Source organism: Tetrao urogallus, assembly GCF_951394365.1.
Source record: "Tetrao urogallus genome assembly, chromosome: 10".
NCBI lineage: Eukaryota > Metazoa > Chordata > Aves > Galliformes > Phasianidae > Tetrao > Tetrao urogallus.
Genome location: NC_136823.1, coordinates 15,047,895 through 15,068,768, shown reverse-complemented (window position 1 = coordinate 15,068,768; position 20,874 = coordinate 15,047,895). Strand labels below are relative to the sequence as shown.

At 37.8% G+C, this 20,874-nt stretch overlaps 1 protein-coding gene across 1 annotated transcript in view; it reads left to right on the top strand.

The window, feature by feature from the left end:
- SUCLG2 (succinate-CoA ligase GDP-forming subunit beta) overlaps positions 1-20,874 on the top strand; it is a gene marked incomplete at both ends in the record, with an annotated part of 100,348 nt that overhangs the window by 9,927 nt on the left and 69,547 nt on the right. The window contains one exon of the mRNA XM_079540135.1: positions 8,469-8,610. Coding sequence (XP_079396261.1) covers positions 8,469-8,610 — 142 coding nt within the window. The remainder of the gene's footprint in view (positions 1-8,468; positions 8,611-20,874) is intronic.

The window sequence follows — 20,874 nt, the reverse complement described above, 5'->3', positions numbered from 1 at the left end:
ATAGCAGCAAGACACTTTCAAACTGATGGATGCACTCCTGGTGTTCCAACTTCCAACCCACTAACCAAAGATGGCTAAATATGTCTTCTCTAGCTTTTCATTTAAAACAGTATCGTGCCAATTTTAGGAACAAACTAGTTTATTACTTTATTTCTCATTTGTAACTGTCCTGATGTTTCCTGCTGGGACGTGCTGTGATTTCTGCCTTCCTATCTCTCCTTTGCAGTGACTCCTAAAAGAACCTTGCAACAAATTTTTATGAAAGTCTTCAGAGAAGAATTTAACTAATCACTGTTTCTGTTGCATGAACTAGAATTAACATCTTGATACAAACAGCTCCTGTAATCATATATATATTTTAAAAACAACCCTGTTTTAAACAGGGAAACTGCAGCCGTGTGGCAGCAGGCACCTTGGCTTCTCCATTCTTGTGATTATAAGACATCGTGTTCCTATTAACATTAACAATGGTGCAGTAAAATGCATGGGGCAATGTCAGCATTATATGGGAAATTGGTGGTGAAGTCTCAACCAACGTCAGGTGTGGTTGGAGAACTGCACAAAGGTGTGAGGCAGGACTGATGGCAGGAGCAGCTTTCTGGGATGGCAGGAGCACACGGAGCAGTTGTTTGATTGCTGAAGAGTGCTACTCTGTAAAAGTCACTGAACTGCCTCTGGACTGAGCTGACGTACTTCTGCTTAAGCATGACTTAAGGGTGGATTAGTGTTTGCAGAGACAGAATGCTCAGTTTTGAATAAGCTCATTTGGGTAATTGAAAAACAATATTGAGGCAAAGATTTTCCAGTGCAGGATTTAACCTTAGGCTTTGCTATCGGGGTTTATTCTCTCAAGGTAGCAGCTTGATTTTCAGTAGTGTGAACTTCTAAACAGAAAACATTGCCTGTTCTGCTGTTTGGAAGCTTTGCATTTGCATGCTAAAAAACAAACAAACAAACAAAAAACTTACAGTTTTGAAACTGTTGGCCGTACCCTCCACCATTTGACTCTCACTTTTGTAAACAGTTCACTGGCAAAAATCCTAATAATATTAACTTTTGATGCTGCTCTTTTAACCAAACCAGCACTTGTTCTCCTTTTTGTCGTGCACGCAAATAGAGTCACTTTTTTTATTTAATGCAAGTACCTTGTTTCAAAGAATCACAGAGGTGTTAGGAGGAGTAGTAAGAATTCCCCATCAGAATCAACTGCCTGGCTTTAGTAAACAGCAGCAAAGTGCTGTATTTCATGTTGTTTGTTTTTTTTTGTTGGAAGTTGTGTTACATAAACCTAACAGCTGCAGCAACAGATCTCCCTCGTTCTGAAAAGTGAGTCTACAGGTCAGTGGTGTAAAAAAGTAAATTGCTCCAGCAGTTTATTGATCAAAATGCTGTAGCCTTAAAGAACTTGAAAGCGTGAACACTTTTTCCCTCTCTTCTTATGAGGTATAGTTCATTTTACTGTGCAGGGTGGCTTTGTGTGGTGCATTCTGAGCAGTAAATTTGGAACTGAAAGATTCGAAGCTGAAGCAACACTGCTTGATATTAAGGTGATTTATAGTGTTTTGATACTGATTTTAACAAGAAATAATTTCTAACTGCTGTGGGAAAAATATGTGGAAAACTTGTTTTATGTCAGAAAAATATTCAAGGCTTCATATGAAAGGATAAAACTAATTTCTTAACTGAGTCAAATATATCACGGAAGCATGGAATGAAGTGTTGCTGAAAATGCCCACTGCTTGATCAAGGTGGTCTCTGCTAATATCAGAGTGAACTGTGTGCTGTGTTGCGTCCAATCTGAAGTCAGCACTTTGGGGTGCTGGTGGAAAATGCTTTCCTCTGTGATTCTGAAGTCTGGGGGCCTGCTGCTGTCTTGGAAAGTGAGAACTGATTCTGAGTGATAACCTAGATGGTGTCACCTGGGAAGGACATTCTGCATCATCTGTGTTATATAGTTGCATGGCATTGGTTATCTTTGGGGAGAAGAGAATGTGTGGTTTGACTTAACATAGCAGACCTTGGAGCCCATCTTTCTTACCAGAAGTCTTTCTATTTTGCTGCTTAATGATTTGTTGTAATTTCCATACATTTGCATTTTGTGACTTACATGTGTGATGAACTTTCCATTCAATATACTGCATTTCTCCTAAATTTTTGTTTCTAGTCAGATTAACACTACTAATACTCACTTTTTAATATCCCTACTGCCAGCAAACTAAGTATTCTAGTTTGTTTTCAGTACCTTACGTGGCATAACTCAAGTATATAACATAGTAAAATGTATTGCTCTCTGAACTGGTTTATAAGGAAGCCTGCTACTTAGTTGTATTTTTGATGTTCCTTTTTGTTACGAACTTCTACTACAACTTTGTCAATTACAGCGGCTGTATGTCAATAAATACAATAAAAGTTTATTTCCTGTATTGATGAATGGTATGCTGTTTCATTACTGTCATCATGGTGTATCTGTTTCTTTCATATGCGCTTGGAATTGTATTAGACAAATCGAATAAACTGGAATGCTGTAGGATGCGATGGGTAAGCAAATGGATTTTTGGCGGAATGCTTTTATTTTATATAACGTAAGTTATGCACACTTCTTAGTTTTGAGGCAGGATGCATCTGAAAGATTTCCCCATAGGGAATCAAGTTTTTCTCCCCACATGACTTCTTTGTGGTACAACCATTACAGGGTGGTCTGTATTTATGAAACTTAATGTTCTATACATTTCTCATATAATCTGCATTCATTCAGAGGCTTTGTGTTGGTAGAACCACTTCATGCTGGGTCTGTTATGCTATGTCACTTCAGTAGAGCAGCAGAGGGGAAAATTATTATGCGTTTGTATTTGACCAGCTTTACTTTCAGGTGCTTTTAAGTGGTCCATATTTGTTTCACGTAGTTAATACTGGTTTTCCTGGTATGGATGGAAAGGGAACATTGGCTATCACTAAAGTGTCTCTTGTGTTCAGCATCGGTGCAATAAAGTCCATTAAGTTCATGTAAACAGTGGAGCTGTTCAGATTTTATAGCTGTGCCAAGGGATGTTCAGTTACCCCTGAAATTTGCTGAATGGTGATTTTGTTGTTGTTTTTTAAGAGTGCTGATTGTGTATGGCACCTTCTGAAAGTGCAGGGTTCCACCTGAAGAGATTTGCCAAGGGAAACCATATCTTCAAGGTTACACTTTTAAAAGGAATTGTCTAAACATGATTACTGAACTCAAGGTGGGAAGGCAGTTAATGTACATTCGTAGCCAATGTATTTTCACGTGGAATCGGGCATCAGGAGTACAACACTTATTGCAACTAATTTCTTAAGACCAAAAGTTCATAGTAGTGATCAGCGTTGCTTTTTGCACCAGATTGACCTCTCCTTCCTTCTTTTCCACTTTCTTCGTGTACTTGCAGAAAAGGAGAGTTCAGCATTTCATCCATGTTTAAGGAAAATACACAGTGCTTAACAGTTCCCCCCACAAGTGGCTTCACCAAGGAAGCAAGAGAATGAAGGAATGAGCCGACCCCTCAATGCGCTGATTCCTAAGGGACAAGTACTGGTAGTTCAGTTTGAAGCTTGCATTACTGATGCTCTTATTTGTGGATACATGGAACATTATTCCTGAGCAATTTTGCTGAAGTAGTTAACATGCAACTTGACAACTTTTTGTGACTACATTAGGGTAGTTTCTTGTGTCTTTTAAAAAAAGCACACACATAAAAAGCAAGCACTGCAAGGATATCTCCTGGGTCATCTGAAAGATGTTGTGCGTCACAGTAGTTAACGGTGCATATGCATAAGGACAAAATTGTCTCTTTGTAATGTTTACTGAATCTTTTTTATGTTTTGTAACTGATTTCTGCTGTAAAATGTGCTCGTAGTTCCACTCCAGATTAACGATCTATATAATTTAGCCTATCTTTTCTGTTTTGTTTCTGTTGCTAGCTGAAGAAATGGCAAGCTGAGTAGTGGAAGAATCTAATCTGGCTGCTTTCTGAATGCATTATTTGTATGCTACTCATAGTATTTTATATAAAATAAACCAAACCAAGCAGTGGAAAAATAAGAGGTTATGTGGGTTATGTGAACAATCAATTTTTTCTGCAGCAGTAGTCAATAAACCATTACACTATAAAGTACATTGCCTCGTGAAGATGGCCAAGAAAAGATGTTTAATTTCCTTGTATGCCTACGTCGCTGATTTTAGTAGCACTGTACATATGTAATTGGACCAGACACATGGTATCTATGTACGTAAAGTAACGGAACATAAGGCTTCTTGAGAACAAAACAGCCAACTACTTGTAACAGTGCTTTTCTGAAAGCCTCGTCTGTCTGTATGTACTTGCTCCATATTTTTATGAGTCTGACTTGGTAGCAAAACTCTTGTAAAGTGGAGAAGGGAAATGAGAGTAGAAGGGAACCCCAAACACGTATGCTTGGTACTTGTGAAAAGTGCCAAGCAGGAGAAAATCCACTGTGAGACTTGTACTGGATGAAATGTTCAGTTGTAAAACAGCCTTATTTAAGTTTATTAATCTCTTTGATTAGAAATTTAATCTTAAACGCTTCCTGATAGGACATTTACTTCCTCCTTAAAGCTATTATAATTATTTAAAATCATAAGCTATATAAAATCATGGATGTATCTGGTAGTGATGTTCTGCTTATTTTCATGAACTCATTTATTTTTGCTTCTGCCCATGGTTTAAACTAAAGAAAAAACACCCTTTTAACCTACCTGGCATATATCATTCTCAGATAAGAGTTGTTCTCCACCAATGCTGTGCACATAAGACACTAAAAGCTCATATAAAGGCCCTTTTTTTTTTAAATTGTAGTAATGTAAGGTCTGAAGGTTTGAAGTTTTCAGTAGAGCTGTGAATACTTCCATCCCTTAATTTGAATTTAATTTGAATTTGCCTTTGTTCCAGTCCGTGAAAACATACCGTCTAGATTTTCAGTTCTTTCATCTATGTTCTTTGGAGTGATTTTAAGCAAGCTTTTTCTATAGAAATTGTAGCTAACACAATAAGAAATAAAATGTCATTGAAAAAAAAAAAAAAAGACAGGGGGTTTAGAAGCATTTTTAAACCTGCTTCTCCTCTTTGGACTGTTCAGAGCTTAACATAAAAACGCTGAGGTGCATTTACAGTAGAAAGAATACATATGTTTAGTAAAATGTGTTTTTAAATTTGTTTTGTTGTCAGAAAAAATGTTTAAAGATTATAGCAAAGTGTCACCAGTAGAAGGTTTTAAAGTCCTTGCCATCTTCTTACCCTTACCTTAGTGAAATGGAAGTGCTCTTTAGGGACTTAAGTCTCAGCAAAGGCTGCTTACTGTTTGCAGTGCTTTCTCCACAAGCTGCAGTGAGAGAATTCCTGTGATGAAGTTTGTACTCCTTGTATTCCAGTGCAACTCTGCCATAAACAAGCAGATAAAACGTAGGTATGTCTTCAACTGCTTAAGCATATCTGCAGACTTGTGTTGGATGTCTGCAGGCTGTGTGTCTGTGTGTTAGCACTGGCATATGTATGTATTTCTATGCAGGATGCCTGGAAATTTATGGTGCCCAAGAAACTTACGCTGTTTCAAGGCCACCTCAAATTCTTATGATTGCTCATTGTAAATGCTTTTGAGGGGGTCAGGAACTTCATCTGGCAAGGATTTTTCAAGAGTCTATACAGATTCTTTTTACTGCTGTTTCCTTTTAAATCTTTCAGACTTTTATTGCAACCAGAACATCTTTGTACTGGGAATTGGTTTGGGGAATCATGTTTACTCACATTTCTAACATCTTGTGGTCACTTTTTTTTGTGCTGCAAGCCTAAAACAAATGTTTACAGCAGTTGTGTGTTTTCAAGATAGTCTTGAAAGAGCAGTCATCTTCAGATTCAAGGCTTTTGCTTTATTTCTTCTCTTTATTTTGTCTGTGCTTCTCAAGACATATGGTGTGTATACTGCAAGGGCTTTAAAGTAATTTTTTCATGTTCCTTGCTCTTCAGAGCTTCTAATACAGACTGTGTCAGTTTCCTCAATATCTTGTGCTCTGCTATGCAATGGTAGGCTGTGCTAACTCACTTTATGAAGTCTGTCATTCGCAGCCAGGAGTCTGTCTTTTGTCAAAACTCTTGGCTGAAAGTCTTCTCTTGGCCTTCAGAAGTTGGTCTCCCTAAGCATCACGTAACACTGAAGGAGACAAAGTTGTGTGCTTTCTAACCTTACGTTTGTAGGCTTCTCTTTTCTGTGCCAAACTTTCTTTGGCTGGATTTTCTTTATCACCCTCGAGACTGCTTTAATTCTTTGGAATAAATTTTCCTCTCATTACTGGCAAGGTGTGGGTTTGTAGCATCCACTTTTGGTTGAAATTCTCTGTCCTGTTCTAATGTGGGGTTAGAATTGACTTTCAGGTCCCCTCTTGGCTCCTAGCGTTAATCCCTTTGTGGGAATCATCATGGAGCAATAGCTGCTGGAGTCTAACAGAGATCTTAACAATAGGGAAAACAAACTAGAAGTCAACAATTACAAAAGCGAGCTTAAATTGTAATTTGAAGGCACTGCATAAACATAATGACACATTGTCTCTGAGTAACTTGGAGGGAATAAAGCATGCTGAGGTGCTGGTATGATACCTGGAATTAGACATAGCCATAGAGCATACTGACAATATGCCACTGTATTCTTCTAAAATTTATTAACCAAGTTGCATGTAAAAGAACTTAAAATGTGTAATTCTGGCTTTTTGTAGCTGTTTAAGCTGTGTGGGAGTCAGTTTTACAAAAAAAGAACAAAACATGATTATATACAGCAAAAGATGGGTTTTGTATTGCCTTTATGCATCAGTCTTTTGTGTTATTTTTTCAAAGCAAGTGGGAGCGGGCAGAGGTTTGCTTTTGATGCAATGGAACATTTAAAATTCTAGTGTTCTGATGAAGGGTATGCATTATTGAACAACTTCAGCATGTTGGTTTTTTGTTTTGACTGTAAAGTTACATTAGGATAATATTTTTTATCATGCTGTTAGAGATGAAAGTATTGGTATAGTAAATAGTCCTCTTTGTCTGATGTTTCTGAATATGCAGTACTATCTTGCATACTGTGCTCCTGAACTTCAGGAGGAACCAAGAGCTGGCTGTGGGCTCTGCCAGGAGGGCAGCACTTTGTCTCTATGTGGGAACAGCATCTTTCTCAGGCATAAGTTGTGCTCGCACTGTCGCCAGCAGTCAGAATAACAGGATAACTTTTTAGGAGAACTTCTCTATTTCTCTTGTCTTTCTAGTTGATGATATTATTCCTTTATATTGTAGTACAGGGGCGATAGTGATGCCTGAAATGCCTGAAATACAGCCTGTCTTGGATGTGTTAGGTCTGAGCAAACTTTTCATGTAATTAGCAACAAATAGTATTTTCAGGAGTGTGCTTTCAACTTCAGGGGGAAAAAAAGGTCAGTTAAAATTTCTTGTGATTAAAGCTTAAAACTGCATCTACCTCAAATGTTTTTTCAGAGCTGGGCCTGAAGTATTTATTATCCTTGTTACTGACTTGAAACCAACAAACGCATTGCAGAACCGTAGTAATAACACAATGTTAACAGCTCCTTAACTCTTGTTTTTATCTGCAACAACTCACTGTGGGTGGAGAAAGGGTCCTTTCTGTATATCCTGCTGTGAGGAGCCTTTGACTTCTGAAGTATCAACGCAAAACATTTTTTACCTTCAAGACAAGCAAACATGATGTGTGTGCATGTATATAACTGTTATATCTTTGTATTTGTGATAAATATAAACATATATGCACACAGAATCATCTAAGCGTACGTGTTGAGAATGAAAGGTTCGAATTCTCTAGCTGCTGTTGGCCTTGCATGGCTGGTGCATTTGTGCTGGTTTCTTCTACAAAACATACTTGTGACCAGCGGAGCACAGGTAACAGACCACTGAAAATATCAGTATGCTGTTTCCTATATGGTGATACTAATTCTCTGGTTGTTGTTTTTTTTGGTTCTTTCTAGCTGTACTACAGTGGAAGCATAGAATAAGTAGAAGTAATTTTGCTAGGAGAAATTATGTAAAATTTAGTGTAAGTAAAGATTTAATATGAAATGATTTCTTTTTAAGGTAACTTTTTTTTAAATAGGATTTTTACAGCTTGGGTTAACATAAGAACGTAAGTGGTTCGAATGAAGTTTGCTGGTCTGTGGTGATAATGCTAAATGTAAGACAATTTAGCTAGCCAAGATCACACAGGGAGCCTTGTATGGCTTAATATCTTCTGTAGCTTTCAGAGTATTTTGAAGACAGAAGTGCATTTTCTTAACGTTTAAGTGAATCAATAACATCTTTTAGCTTTCCTCTGAAGCAGTGTTGTTTAGCTGCTGGCTTGAGGTAACCACAGGGCTGAAGAGCTCAGTTGACTGTCTGATGAACTGTTCTTAATGAGCATTATGTTATTTTCCCCTCTCATTTTTCTAGGCTGTTCAATTAACCCCTAGACGATGGCTGAATCTGCAGGAGTACCAAAGCAAAAAGCTGATGGCAGACCACGGGGTTACAGTTCAGAGATTCTTTGTGGCTGATTCTGCAGATGATGCCCTGGAGGCTGCTCAGAGACTAAGTAAGTTGACCGATAATGGGAGTAATCTGCTTCACCAGATAGCAATCTGGAAAATAAATTGCTTCCTAATAAGTTGTACACAATCTTCAGATTGATGTTTATTGAAATGGCTTGATATATTATCCAAACCATAAATATTTATTTTATTTATGATCAGCAGTGCTTAACAGAAATATTTTCTCTGAAGTTTATTTCTTAGGGGTAGGCAACATATAGCATGGAGTCTTTAATTGATACTATCTAAGTCATTTTGCCAATTTAGAATGGAGAATACCCTCGTGAATACATGTTGTATATTTGATAAAATTTAAGAAACTGAAATAAACAAACTTGTGGAAAAACAAACATTTGCTCTATTAAAAAGCAAAAGAAGAAAGAGGTTTTGAAGTCTCAATTTTTGAAGATACTCAGAACTGAGTTGGATGCAGTCTGAGCAACTTAATTTAGCAGACCTTGCTTTGAGCCAGATGGGGTGGGCAAGACACCTGCGGAACCTTTTAGCATCAGCTATTCTATCGTTCTTCAAAGAAATAAAATGTGCAAGAGAAAATTATGTACATGTTTGTCCACGCATACTATTCCATCTGAGGAAAAGAGAAAAGGTGAGTTGAGTTAATTACCATCACAAAAGGATTTGACAGTGGTCAGAAGAGAAGGTTGTGGTTCAGGAGACATCTTCATTTTAGTGTAATTAAGATGAGATTGTGGGTTACAAAGAAGTTTATGTAACACTTGTCATATCCAAAGGAAATGTGTTCAAGTACATTTTCCACCCATTTCTGGATGTAAAAAAGTTCTTTACTTTTCTGAAGTTAATAACAGTACTTTTTGTAGTTTTCCACTCTTGATTTTTTTTGTTTAAAATGAATATACCATAATCAACATGCCAGAGGACAAACGTTATTGTAGTCTAATTGTCTAATAACAGGAAGTTTTTTTTAATGTTCTACTTAATGCACAAGCCACTTAGTTAAATGTATTTCAGTTTTACACACTGGAAAGTAAATAACACAATTTACTGATCTCCGAGATCTCATCAGTCCTCAAGTAGCTGAATTGGATTAGCACAATGGCTTGATAAATCTTTATAACGTCATGAAGGTGATATATTTTCCAGTAATCAAAGCCTTCTTATGTCAATTAGAATATTTGAAATATATTTGAAGCAAAAGCATTAAATGGTACCGTTATGGTCATTTGTTAGTGCGAAGTGGGAAAAAATGATGGCTTAAAGCAAAGCTCATAAAATCTGAGGATTTCTTTGTGTGTGGACATCTGAGAAAACCAGGAAATGTCCTTTGAAGCTATGGCAGCTTTTTTCCACAAATCTTTCAGTGCTTAAACTCTTTTTTCCCTGACTGAGCTCATAAATGGATTAGCCTATCCAATAACTGTAACTATTCTAGATCCCTTTAACTATTTGCAGAAATAAATTGCTCCATTAAAGGCAGTAGACCCTTTCTGTTCTGTGATGCCAGATTTATTTTAAATAACCTTCTGTAGGTTGGTTGTTTTGCAAATCACTTCGGTCTATTAAAAGAACCTGTTGAAACTCAAATAATTGAAAAATATTTGTTAATCCAAGTCAACTGCATGCTTTTTGACTGGGGTGGCTGGTTAACACCTTAAAAATTACAAGTCAGAAGTAGCTTTCTTCATTTATAGAACTATATTCAACAGTCTGCATTGCTGTGTATTAAAGAATTGTGGTTTAGGGTATGAAAGCTATTACATGTTGAAGTGATTGACACACACCCCATTGTTCCACTAGATAATTAAGCATCCTTGTAATCATTCTGATATTATGCCGTTGTATTTCTAACATGCTTTTGAAAACTAAGAATCAAAAACATGTTCTGTTTCTGTTGTCGTTGTAGCAAGATTTTATCAGATTTATCTCCTTTGTGATCCATCAGGCAAATAGTATCTCTATCACTCACTTATCTGCATGATGTGACGTGAGCTGTTGTCTTCTGAATGTGGAACTGCCTGGTAAAAGGTTTAGAGCAAACCAAAAACCTTCAGTTTACCACAGGCACAAAATATTCCAAAATCAAATACGGAGTGGAGGTGGCCTTGGGATATTTTTCATAGATAGACATTCTGCAGTAGAAGATAATGAACCAGTCACCCTTGCTAAGGCCTACTCAAAAATCTGGTGCTTTAGGTATCGTATGCTTCAGTGCAGCTGTCCTTCACTTTCACTTCTGCAGGCAGGAAGGGATGCTTGGCAGCATATTCAAAAGGCATTCATACATAAAAGGTACTTTTGGGGGAAAAAAGGTTTTTTCTGTAGGTGTATTTCCTTGAATAGAGGAGAAGCAGTTTGTTCGTGGGATAATCGTGCAGCTTTATATCATTGTCATGGATCTCTGTATGTGGTAGAATGATGCAAATAAAGGGGCAGAAATTCCTGATATTGAAGATTTGATGAAGTGTAAATCTGAAAATGAAGTAAATTCATGGTTTTCTCAAAAAGAGAAGACTGAGTATGTTGTATTGCTGCAGTGCCTGTAATCATCAGTTTGTTGTTGGATTTCCTGTTGATGCGATGGGATTAGACCATTTTTGCTGCTGTCTTCACTTGTCAGGAAGGTGTTAAAGCCTTTCAAGAACACGTGCATTACTTTCACCTGGTATCAGCAGTTTTATTACAGTTTGCTCATTTCCTCTATTGCTCTGTTTTATTCATGTGGATACTGAATACACTGAATATTAATTTTCGCAGAAATATTTTCAAAACTTACCAATGGTACAAAAGGCAGTCTACAAGGAATTTTTAATGGAATTAAAGGATTGCTTTTTTTCTAAGATAAGAATGACAGATGTGAAGAAGATTAAAATGACATCATTAATATTGACTTCAAAAGAAGTTGAGTACAGTAAGGAATACAGAATTAGACTCCAAGGCATTAATTGCCTTTTACATGCTAAGCAAATTTCAGCTGTAAGTCTTGTAAAGACTTTTGTAGAATATCAGGAAATGCGGTTGCAAGTGGCTTCATGTTTCATGCTGAATTTCCAAAGTTTTCAGTAGTGAAAGAAAAAGGTGTTGTGCTGTTTTGCTGGATCAGTAAGGTACTGCTTGATCTGCCATCTGAAGAAACACAACCTGTAAACAAATTCTTACAGTTCAAGTACCTCTATTTAATGGAAAACAAAGTGAAGTATTTGGAAGCTGAGCGTTTGCTAGAAATGTAAAGCAATCTAGCTGTTCCTGTACTAACTCTCAAGTCTCTTGATCTGATTCTCACTAAATGCAGTTGTACATTCAGAGCTCGTTAATCTGGGGAAGGAGTTTCCTTTCTTTTTCACATAGTATCAATATGGGAGGGAGAAAAAATATCCTTATCTATCCATACGTGTATCCATACATACACCCATGTTATTAGGATGTGAGCATTTTCACTGCTTGCATTGGACACATGCGCCATGCAACATTTAGGATCCATCATTTTCCCTTCCCCACCAAGGGTACTTAAGTCTACTTCAGCTCTTGCATTGTGCTTTATGTTCTGTCTGATAGTGAAGTTGTTAAGGGGAACCATCATTTTAAACCAGTAGGTGGACAGAGCTGAAAGGAAATTGTAATTATGCTGGAGGGTGTTACTACGTACCGTCAATTGGCTCTTTGAATCAGTAGAGAACTTACAGAGGTGGTTGAAAATGTTGAGTATCGTAAATGGATGGTAGAAGCTTGGCATGCTTCTGGCATTTCTTTTCCTGATTTTTAACAAAAGCAATAGAGTGCTGCCTGTTGCCACTTAGAGTGTTTCATTACATTTAGGAATCAGTCAGGTGCAGTGTTCACACTCTATCACAGAGAAATGCAATTGAATTGAGTGCAAGGCCTTTGTTCACTCTTTTTCTTTTTTTTCCCCTCAAGAAAAATGTAAGAACATGTAGTCTCTGCATATCCTATTTCTATTGTCTTATGCATGACTGAACTCTGGACTAAAGGCAGGCTTTTTATATCAGACTAAAGAGGTAAAAGTTCTTTATGAACAACAGCAGAGGATTCTGAAGCTTCTCTCTATGAGATAATTTACCTGTCAACTATTATTCACTATGTTTTACAATGTGGAGATTTCAGTCATGTGATCCCTATTCCTTCCTGTCTCATGCAGGGTTTTTTTCCTTTGCTGTGCTTACTTAGGATAAGTCTAAATTTGTAGGTGTTGTTTCACATCCCTTACCTCAAAGTTCATCTCCAGTACAAGTCAGAAAACCACTTGAAAGCAGTGTATGTGTAGAAGAAATCAAATATTGGTCCTTAAGTTGGTAATTTTCTTTTTTTCTGTAGAAACCCTAAGCCTACAATTAACCTATACTTACATGTTATTGTGTGGTTCACTGTGTAGTAATAATTTTTCACCTGTGCATAACATTTCATTTCTCCAAAAGCCACAGTGTACTTAGTGATTTTAACTAGTTACTTTTTAAACCCCCTGGATTTTTGCATCTGGTGAGCAATGAAATGCTGTTAAAACATACTGTTCCATAGAGCTGTGTGCAGCAGCTTGGCTTGCTGTTATGGAACTGCTCTCCCAAAAGTCCTCTTACGTTCTCTGACAGCATTTATTAAAGTTCTTTGTACCTAAGTTATGTCTTTCTAGAACTATCCTTTCAGACAAGATGCTGCCATAAGTTATGGACTAATATGATTCTATTCTCAAATGGGTAAGCGTTTAGAAAACAGTCTTTTATATTTAATAGAGAGCTAGTGGTAGTAGAATTTATTCTGGACCTCGTTCACCATTATTGAGAGCAAACATCTCCTGCATTAAGAATCCAGTTTATTGATGACCTCTCAGGTAATGGATTTTGCCTAGTTTAGGTGGTGAAGTCCAATACTAGAGGATACCTGCATTTTGCTGGGATTTAGTATTAGGAAATACCTATTTTTACCCTTTTGCTCCCAGTCTTCTCCTGGTGGATGCCTCTTGGATGCAGTTTATGTATTTCATCATCCTTTTCAAAGCTCCACAATTTGCTGTGGTCTGTGGTTTTGTTATCTGTCCCTTTTCCCTTCTCCTATCCTTTTCTTAGAACCTTTTCCTCTCTATCTATTTTGTCTCTTTGTACTGCCATCTCACCTTGCGACTTGATTGAGAGCTGGCTCTTCCTTTTTTTGTTGTGCAGAAGTCTGCCATACTGTATCTTGTTTACAACAAATTAATGCAACAGCTGCATTCTGCTGGAAGGCACTGTGTATTTGTGCACACTCCCTGTTCTTTTTTCCTGAAGTCTTTTTTTAGACTGCCATTTATTTGACAGGCAGTTGGGATATGAATGTTCCCGCATACGATCACAAATTAAGTAAAGATCACTAGCACTTCTAATAATATTTCTCTCTCTGTTGGTTCACATTGAAATGGTTTGATTTTGTCAGATTATTTTTTCCAAGTTCATTTGTGCCAACGGTATATGAAAATCTCACTCATGTCTGAAAATGATGCAAATGATAAACTTGTGGGGGGGGGGGGGGGGGGGGGGATCTGTAATGACCACTATGTCAGCGATCCAATTTGCTCACCCCGTCCGCTGGATGAAGAAATCCAGGAGAATCAGAGGACCTTTCTCCTGGACAGAAGCCCTAAACTCCACTGCTGCCTCCTCTTCTTGTGTGTGGTTGGTTTGTTTATGAGTCTTGTAATTCCTGCTGTGTTCTGTGCAATGAAACGATTTCACAGGCTGCTGAAAAGGGGCAAAACTTCCTGCAGTGTTTAAGCAATGTCATGTCCTCAGTAAGCCCTGCAAGGGCTCCCTCGCTTGGCTTTATGCGTGCCTGCACAGAAGCCTCAGGCACCTGTGTGGAGAGGGGCAGCTTTCCAACAGCAAGTGCACTTGTTGGTAGCAGCCACACGTGTTGTGTCCTGCATGCCAGAAACACTGACAAAGCAATTTCAGCTTTCCTAGCTGCAATTTTGGGTTTTATTCTTCTTGAAGCAAAATAAATGAAAGGACGTTGTGCAAGTTTACCACTGCATGTTGTGGTGTTTCAAGTCGAGCCTTTCAGATCCAAGTAAAATTATCAGTTTCAATGCTTTTAATATTTTAGAGATGAGAATTCATCAGGGGACCCTGAGTCTGGTGAGGACTTTCTGGAATAGTTCATTTCCAATGCGTGGTTATGAAAAACAAATGTGTTTTGTTTGTCTTACCTGCTCCTTTTGTTGGAAAATTACATGCTGAATATAAGTCAGTAAATGCAAGCTGGAAACTGCCTACAGTAGTTGGGTATTTTACAACTATTCTTTGTCATCAAATGTCTTCATATTTAATAGATTTATAGTAATATGAGTAATGGCTTGGGGGCTAACAAATCAAAATCTCATTTCAGATGTTTGACACTAATGTTGTTCTGACTTATTGTTCCCTGTGTAGGATATTTTGATCAAATTACTAAAATAGCTGCTTGGAAGTAAGAACACAAAGGAAAAAAAAGGCTCTAGAAATGGGGTACCGAATTTCATATTTAAAGCATGCCAGAGAAAGCGGTCACTTACAAATTTCTGTTGAGTTAAATGTATTAGTGGATTTTTGTTTATGAAAGGAGGAGGTGGCAGAAGCCATAGCTCTTGATATGAGGATTTGAAGAGGTGGTAAAGAAGTGCAGTGTGTCACAAGGAAGGTACAAAATGAGTGCTGATGCTTATTCTGGGTTGCTCACACCGTATTTCACAGTTCTTCAATGTGGCTTTGCAGCTGCAAAACAAAAACCAGATGTGTAATTGGGAAGCAGCTGCATGAAATTCTCCTTTTTTTATGCATAAAATCAGAACCATTAGATGTGCTTTATGTATAAGACAGAAAAAACTAAACAACTTTTTTTTTTTCTCTGCAAAGGAGAGAAATCCCTCCAGTGCTCTCTAGGTGCCCATCTGCTTTAAAATGTTTGGGGCTGATTACTTAAGCCAAATTCTGTTGCTCCTTGCTTCTCTGGCATGCTCTGGAAATGTGATAAAGCTTGTGTGTTGTTTTTAATTTGTAAAACTCTGTTGTAAAAAATCCATCTGTGACACCAAACAGCCATTTTTCAAATCCACCTGTGTTTGTAGTGGATACTTTTATCCAAATACCACAGTGTATCCCCTCCTGGGGATGTCTGCTTCTGATGGAAGATGAATGAGCTGTGCTGGATTCTTGGTTTTGTTTGTTTTTGTTTCAGGATTCTGCTATCACTGACTGTATTGCTGAGTACCTTTCAAGGTAGAAAGGAATACAAATCTTTCATGTGATAGAAAGTATACAGTACTGAAAGAAATGCCAGCTTAGCTTAATGATCGTTTAGTTGTCATTAGTGTTTTAACAAAGTATACAGCTCAAATAGCACTGTCCAGGAGCCATATGTGACTTTTACTTACTTGAGAATTCTCTCACTTCCTATGAAGCCTGATTAATTTTTTTAAATAAATATCACTGTTGATATTAATTATAGCTGAGCACATTCTGATAACAAACACGATGCTATTGGTTAAACCTGTGATGGAAAGATCTGCTTCTCAGCTGGCAGCTTGCAGTTTGCCCTCTCTGGGGCTCATTACTACGGCTGTGTTGTGTTGTGATCTTTGGGGTGACCTTGATCACAGAAATTGCAATTCTTCTGTTTACATGGAACAAACTCTCAGCAGGAGGCATGTTTCATGTATTAATTTTGCAATATTGGCTAGAAACTGGAAATGAGATGACAGTTCCTCAGATTGATGGCTGTGTGATGGTATTTAATCCCATGTATAGGAATGTAAAATATGTAATTGATACTTATGTCTGTACAATGTTTCATTTTTACTTTAAGCTTTTCTAATGGGAATACAAGTAGTAAAATTACGTTGAATTAGTATGGAATTTAAGAGTAAAATGATGACTGGAGATGAGAATGGTTTACAATTAATCCCTTTTTATAGCATCTCTTAGGTCCTTAGTGACTTAGCTTTTTTGTATGGTCAGCAGTTTGGTAGTAGTTGCTTGGGTGAAATAGCTTATTTATTCCTTCCTCCACACTGTGGACGTTTTTACACTTGAAACTGATTTTATTTGAGGCTGCGATTTCATCTGGAAGGGGGCAAAGATGACAGTAGCTCTGATACAGTCTCATCATTAACTGTTATCCTACAAGAACTGTCCTGCACTTGCAGAGACCCTTCCTTTTGTAATCAGAGCTCAGAACAGGGACATAATAAGGAACAGGAGGAACCAGGCCAAATGTAGTGAGAGTTAAACTGAGGAACTTTGCAAAGAGTGAAGTTTGAGTAGTTATAAATTCTTTTAAATCAATACTTAACATTGCACTGGAAAAAAAAAAAACCAACAAAGAGCTCTTGTTCAGATGCTTTTCTTTGACTGAATTCTGAACTATTGCTCCACTTTTTTTTTTTTTTTTTTTTTACTATTCCTTGTGCTGAGTCTTACAGGTGACTGTTCTGCTTATTGCCCCACTTGGACGCCTTTGTCATTTTCCTGCTCTCCACCAGCATTCCAAAGGTGACAGAATGTAGCAGGAAAGTACTGTTGTAAGATAACCACTTTCAGGATGCAAATTGAAGTGGCACCCTTTAAGTTAGCTGTTTCTGTTAAATATATTATCGTGTCGTCCTTACGGAATAGGGGCTGTTTTAGGAAGGGCTGTGATTGATGTATGAGGATATTAACCTGCTTGTTTGCTCTATGAAGATGTGCTTTTGAAACAAGCCAGAAATCTTTGTCACAGCTGACCTTGCAAGCTGTGCAATGCTCAGCTCAAAACAAGCACCAGGAACACTGCACATGATCTCCTTCCCCTCCCTTTCTCCCCCAGCTTCCTCTGGCCTGTGGAGTAAGTTTAAGTGTTACTTTGCAAAAGTTAGTACGACTTGCAAGAGCTTTTTTCATCTTTGAAGACAGAAGGAGTTTACAACCTAATATTCTGAATACATCCAGCAATTGAGAAGTGTGGCCATTAAGAAGCTGAGATATTTTCTGTGCAGATAATCTCTACCTAAGATGATAGGGCAGTCATTTGAAGCTGAAGATGATCTGATGTTCTGTTAATTCGCTGCCTCGTATTTGAGAAAGTGCTGTGAATTTAAAATATGTTTATCTACATTTCTTTAAATATTTGCAGTTTAAGAAAAGTAAAACGTTTAAAGACATTCATGAAAATGTAATGTGTCTTTGTAACTGCTGAATTCAGTCGGGAGATGCTATCTAACTTCATGTACCATGGTGTATTTTAAATGAGGCATTAACTCTCGAGAGTATCATCATGAAAAACACATAGTTCCAGAAGTTAGCTGTGCTATTATTTAAATGGTATTTGTTTTCTTACAAAAATTCCAAGTTGACCGTGTTACCTAGAAGTGGTGCACTGTCCCCTGTCCTGTTCAAGTCAGCTATTGTTTCTTGCATTATTGTGAGGGAGAACATTTTTCTTGCACCTCCCTTGGGCTCAATTGTACTGCTCACCTGAGTAAGATAAATAGGGCCAAACTTCAGGCTATAAATCTTCAATATATTTATTGTTCTAAATGTTTAAGAACAACTCAGGATTTTGGCAGGGAGAGGAAAGTAAGGCAACCTCGAGAAGTTTACATTATAAATAGTAAACTATATAAATGGTAAAAGAAAAATAAGGAGGAAGAGGAGGTGGTAGATGGCAAGAAGGAAATGTTACAGCAGTGCAATTGATGCATATACAGGATTATTTTGGAAGATTTGAGGGAAAAAGTCAGATGCTTGAACAGCTGAAATGTTCTGTGAGAAATAAGAATTTTTTTGTGCTAGAAGCATCATTTCATTGCTTAGTGTATTTGACCAGTTCTACCAGTTTCTCATGCATGATCTGTTAGTACTGTTTGATTCTATGCTCATTTTTTGGGGAGGAGAGAAAAATCTCTTCATTTAGCCCCATTCTAAGTCTATTAAAGTCACTGGGAAGCCTGTTCATTACTTGTTCTCTCCTCCACTCCTTGCCAAATCTCATCCCTTCATCCCTGCAGGTGTTCATCTGTGTGTTTGAGCAGCAGCTTTCTTCATCTCATTGCCTGTCAAGTGTGTGAGCATTGTGCTCCACTGAAGAATGTAGTCATAACAATCCTGATTCTGCAGCTGCTTGTCCAACATCCACTTTTGTGCCTGTTACCTCAGAGGAATCTTCTACACAGGGGTTCTGGTGTGGTTTTTGTTGTTGTTTTTAAAGCTCATTAAAGCTTGAGTAAGTGTGCTTGAATTTTCCCTTGGCTACTTGTTTTTCTACATCTTACCTGTGGTATAATGCAGCTTTTGTTTTGTATGTGGTTGGGGTAAAAGTGGAACAAGAGACTTGAGGCAGATTACTGCAAATTTAACTATCTGACAGTAAAACTAGTTTCTTATACAAATCTTCCCCCATAAATAAAATCTTATGTCTCTTACCATAATCTGTCATTTAGGTGCGGTACTTAACATGTATTATAAATAGCTTTTGAGTGACAGTCTTATTTGAAGTCCATATGCAGATAGTATTTATTTAAATAATTGTTTCTTTAGTCTATAAAAAATTGTTGCATGCCTGAAGATCCTTTCTTAGTGAAAAGTCACTTTGCAGTTTTGGGATGAAAACCATTTCATGTCCCTCCAGGTTGCACGTTGTTCAGTTCCCAAACAAGGCTCTTGCCTCTCCTGGGTTTGTTCAGCTTTGTGGTCGTTGTAACTATCTGATTGTTGTGGATTCTGATTCATGGCTGTTTTTACACTTTTTGACATCTAGTATCCTGTAAATAGCGATACACTCTTCCACAGAGTGCATGAAGCATTCCTTCAGAAAGCAATGAGCTACTAAAGAAAGGAAGTAAATGGGTCAGCTTAAATACTAGGGAGAGACTTTTAATGGCTAGGATCAGAGGTAGCTTAACAAAACTACTCAAGTTGTCTATATGATGTTGTACTTGTCAGTTGTGCAGAAAGGAATGTAATTAGTGCAGTCAGCAGCAGGTAGGGCAATGTTAATTATATGTTCTCTTGCCTTTCTGTGAATTGTTTTAGCAAGGTGGGTAAATTATGTCACAAGAGACATTATGGGAGTTGGCTGTGATCACTGTTTCCACAGATGTAGTTTGTGCTGCATTACATAGAGGATCTGAACTTGATCTCGAAGAAAGAAGGCTGAAGTGGAAGAGGCAGCAGAAGCACAAGTAAACTGGTGCCCAGGATGCTTGCCTTATCTCACGGGACTGAGGAATGTCTACATGGGACAGCATAATGTATGAGGAAAGCAAAGAAAGCTTCTAAATATCCAGTTCAACACTAATTACGAGGCTTGCAAAAGTGCCCAGTGTATGTAAGGGCTCATGGCTTTCTGTCTTTCAACCAATCAAAAAGAGCCTTTTTCACTACTAAATTTGGTTGTCTTATGCATCCTCCTTTCTGCAAGATTTAAAGAGGTAATCATATAGCTTAAGGAGAGTCGCAGTCAGTGTTCTTTGGCTTGAAACTTGTCAATGGTTTTGGTCTCACTACAGATTGCTCGGTCACAATTACACAGCATTTGGTATGCTATCCACCCACAGCTCTGAATAAATCCTGTGTGACAAATCAAATGCTGAACTGATTCAAACGAAATGCTTGGGCAAAGCTGTGTAAGCCTTCCTGAGTCCATGGAAGGAGATTGATTAGAAGACTGGAGCAGCCATGAGAGACGGCGGATGGCTGCACACAGCAGAGCCTGCAATGGGCACGGGCTGCTCGTGCTCCCTATGGGAAATCATGAGCACATCCAAAGTTTTTTTGGAGCTTCAGGATCAGCTCAACACGTTGTGAGCTCAGCTTCCTTCCATAAGCTACATAATTTATGCAGTCTCCTATTACCAGTGATGCCTGTAGGTTTTAGGGAACCCTTTTTTATTTTCTGCCTATGTCAGCACTTGATGCTGAAATGTAAATGTAACCACGAAGGAATTAATTCTTAAATGCAGTACTCCTGGTGATGCAGTGAGGTTAAAATGTGTATTTAATAATCTATTAGTGTGCAAAATATTTCTCATTGAACAATTAACTGCTGTTTTGGAAGGAGATGATAAATGGCATGGTCACCTGCTGGCTTAAGAGGCTCACAGAATGCAGCATCAGTATGGGGAAGCTCTAAGATTTTAGTTAAGTTATGAGGTTTATCTCTTGAGAATTGTGAAAAAGTGAGTGGAACACCAGGACAAGTGGTAGAAAATAAGGATATACTTACAGAAAAATTTTAACTGTGTTGCAATTGAAATACTTTTGTGTGGTGATTTTTTTTCCTTTTTTTTGGTAATT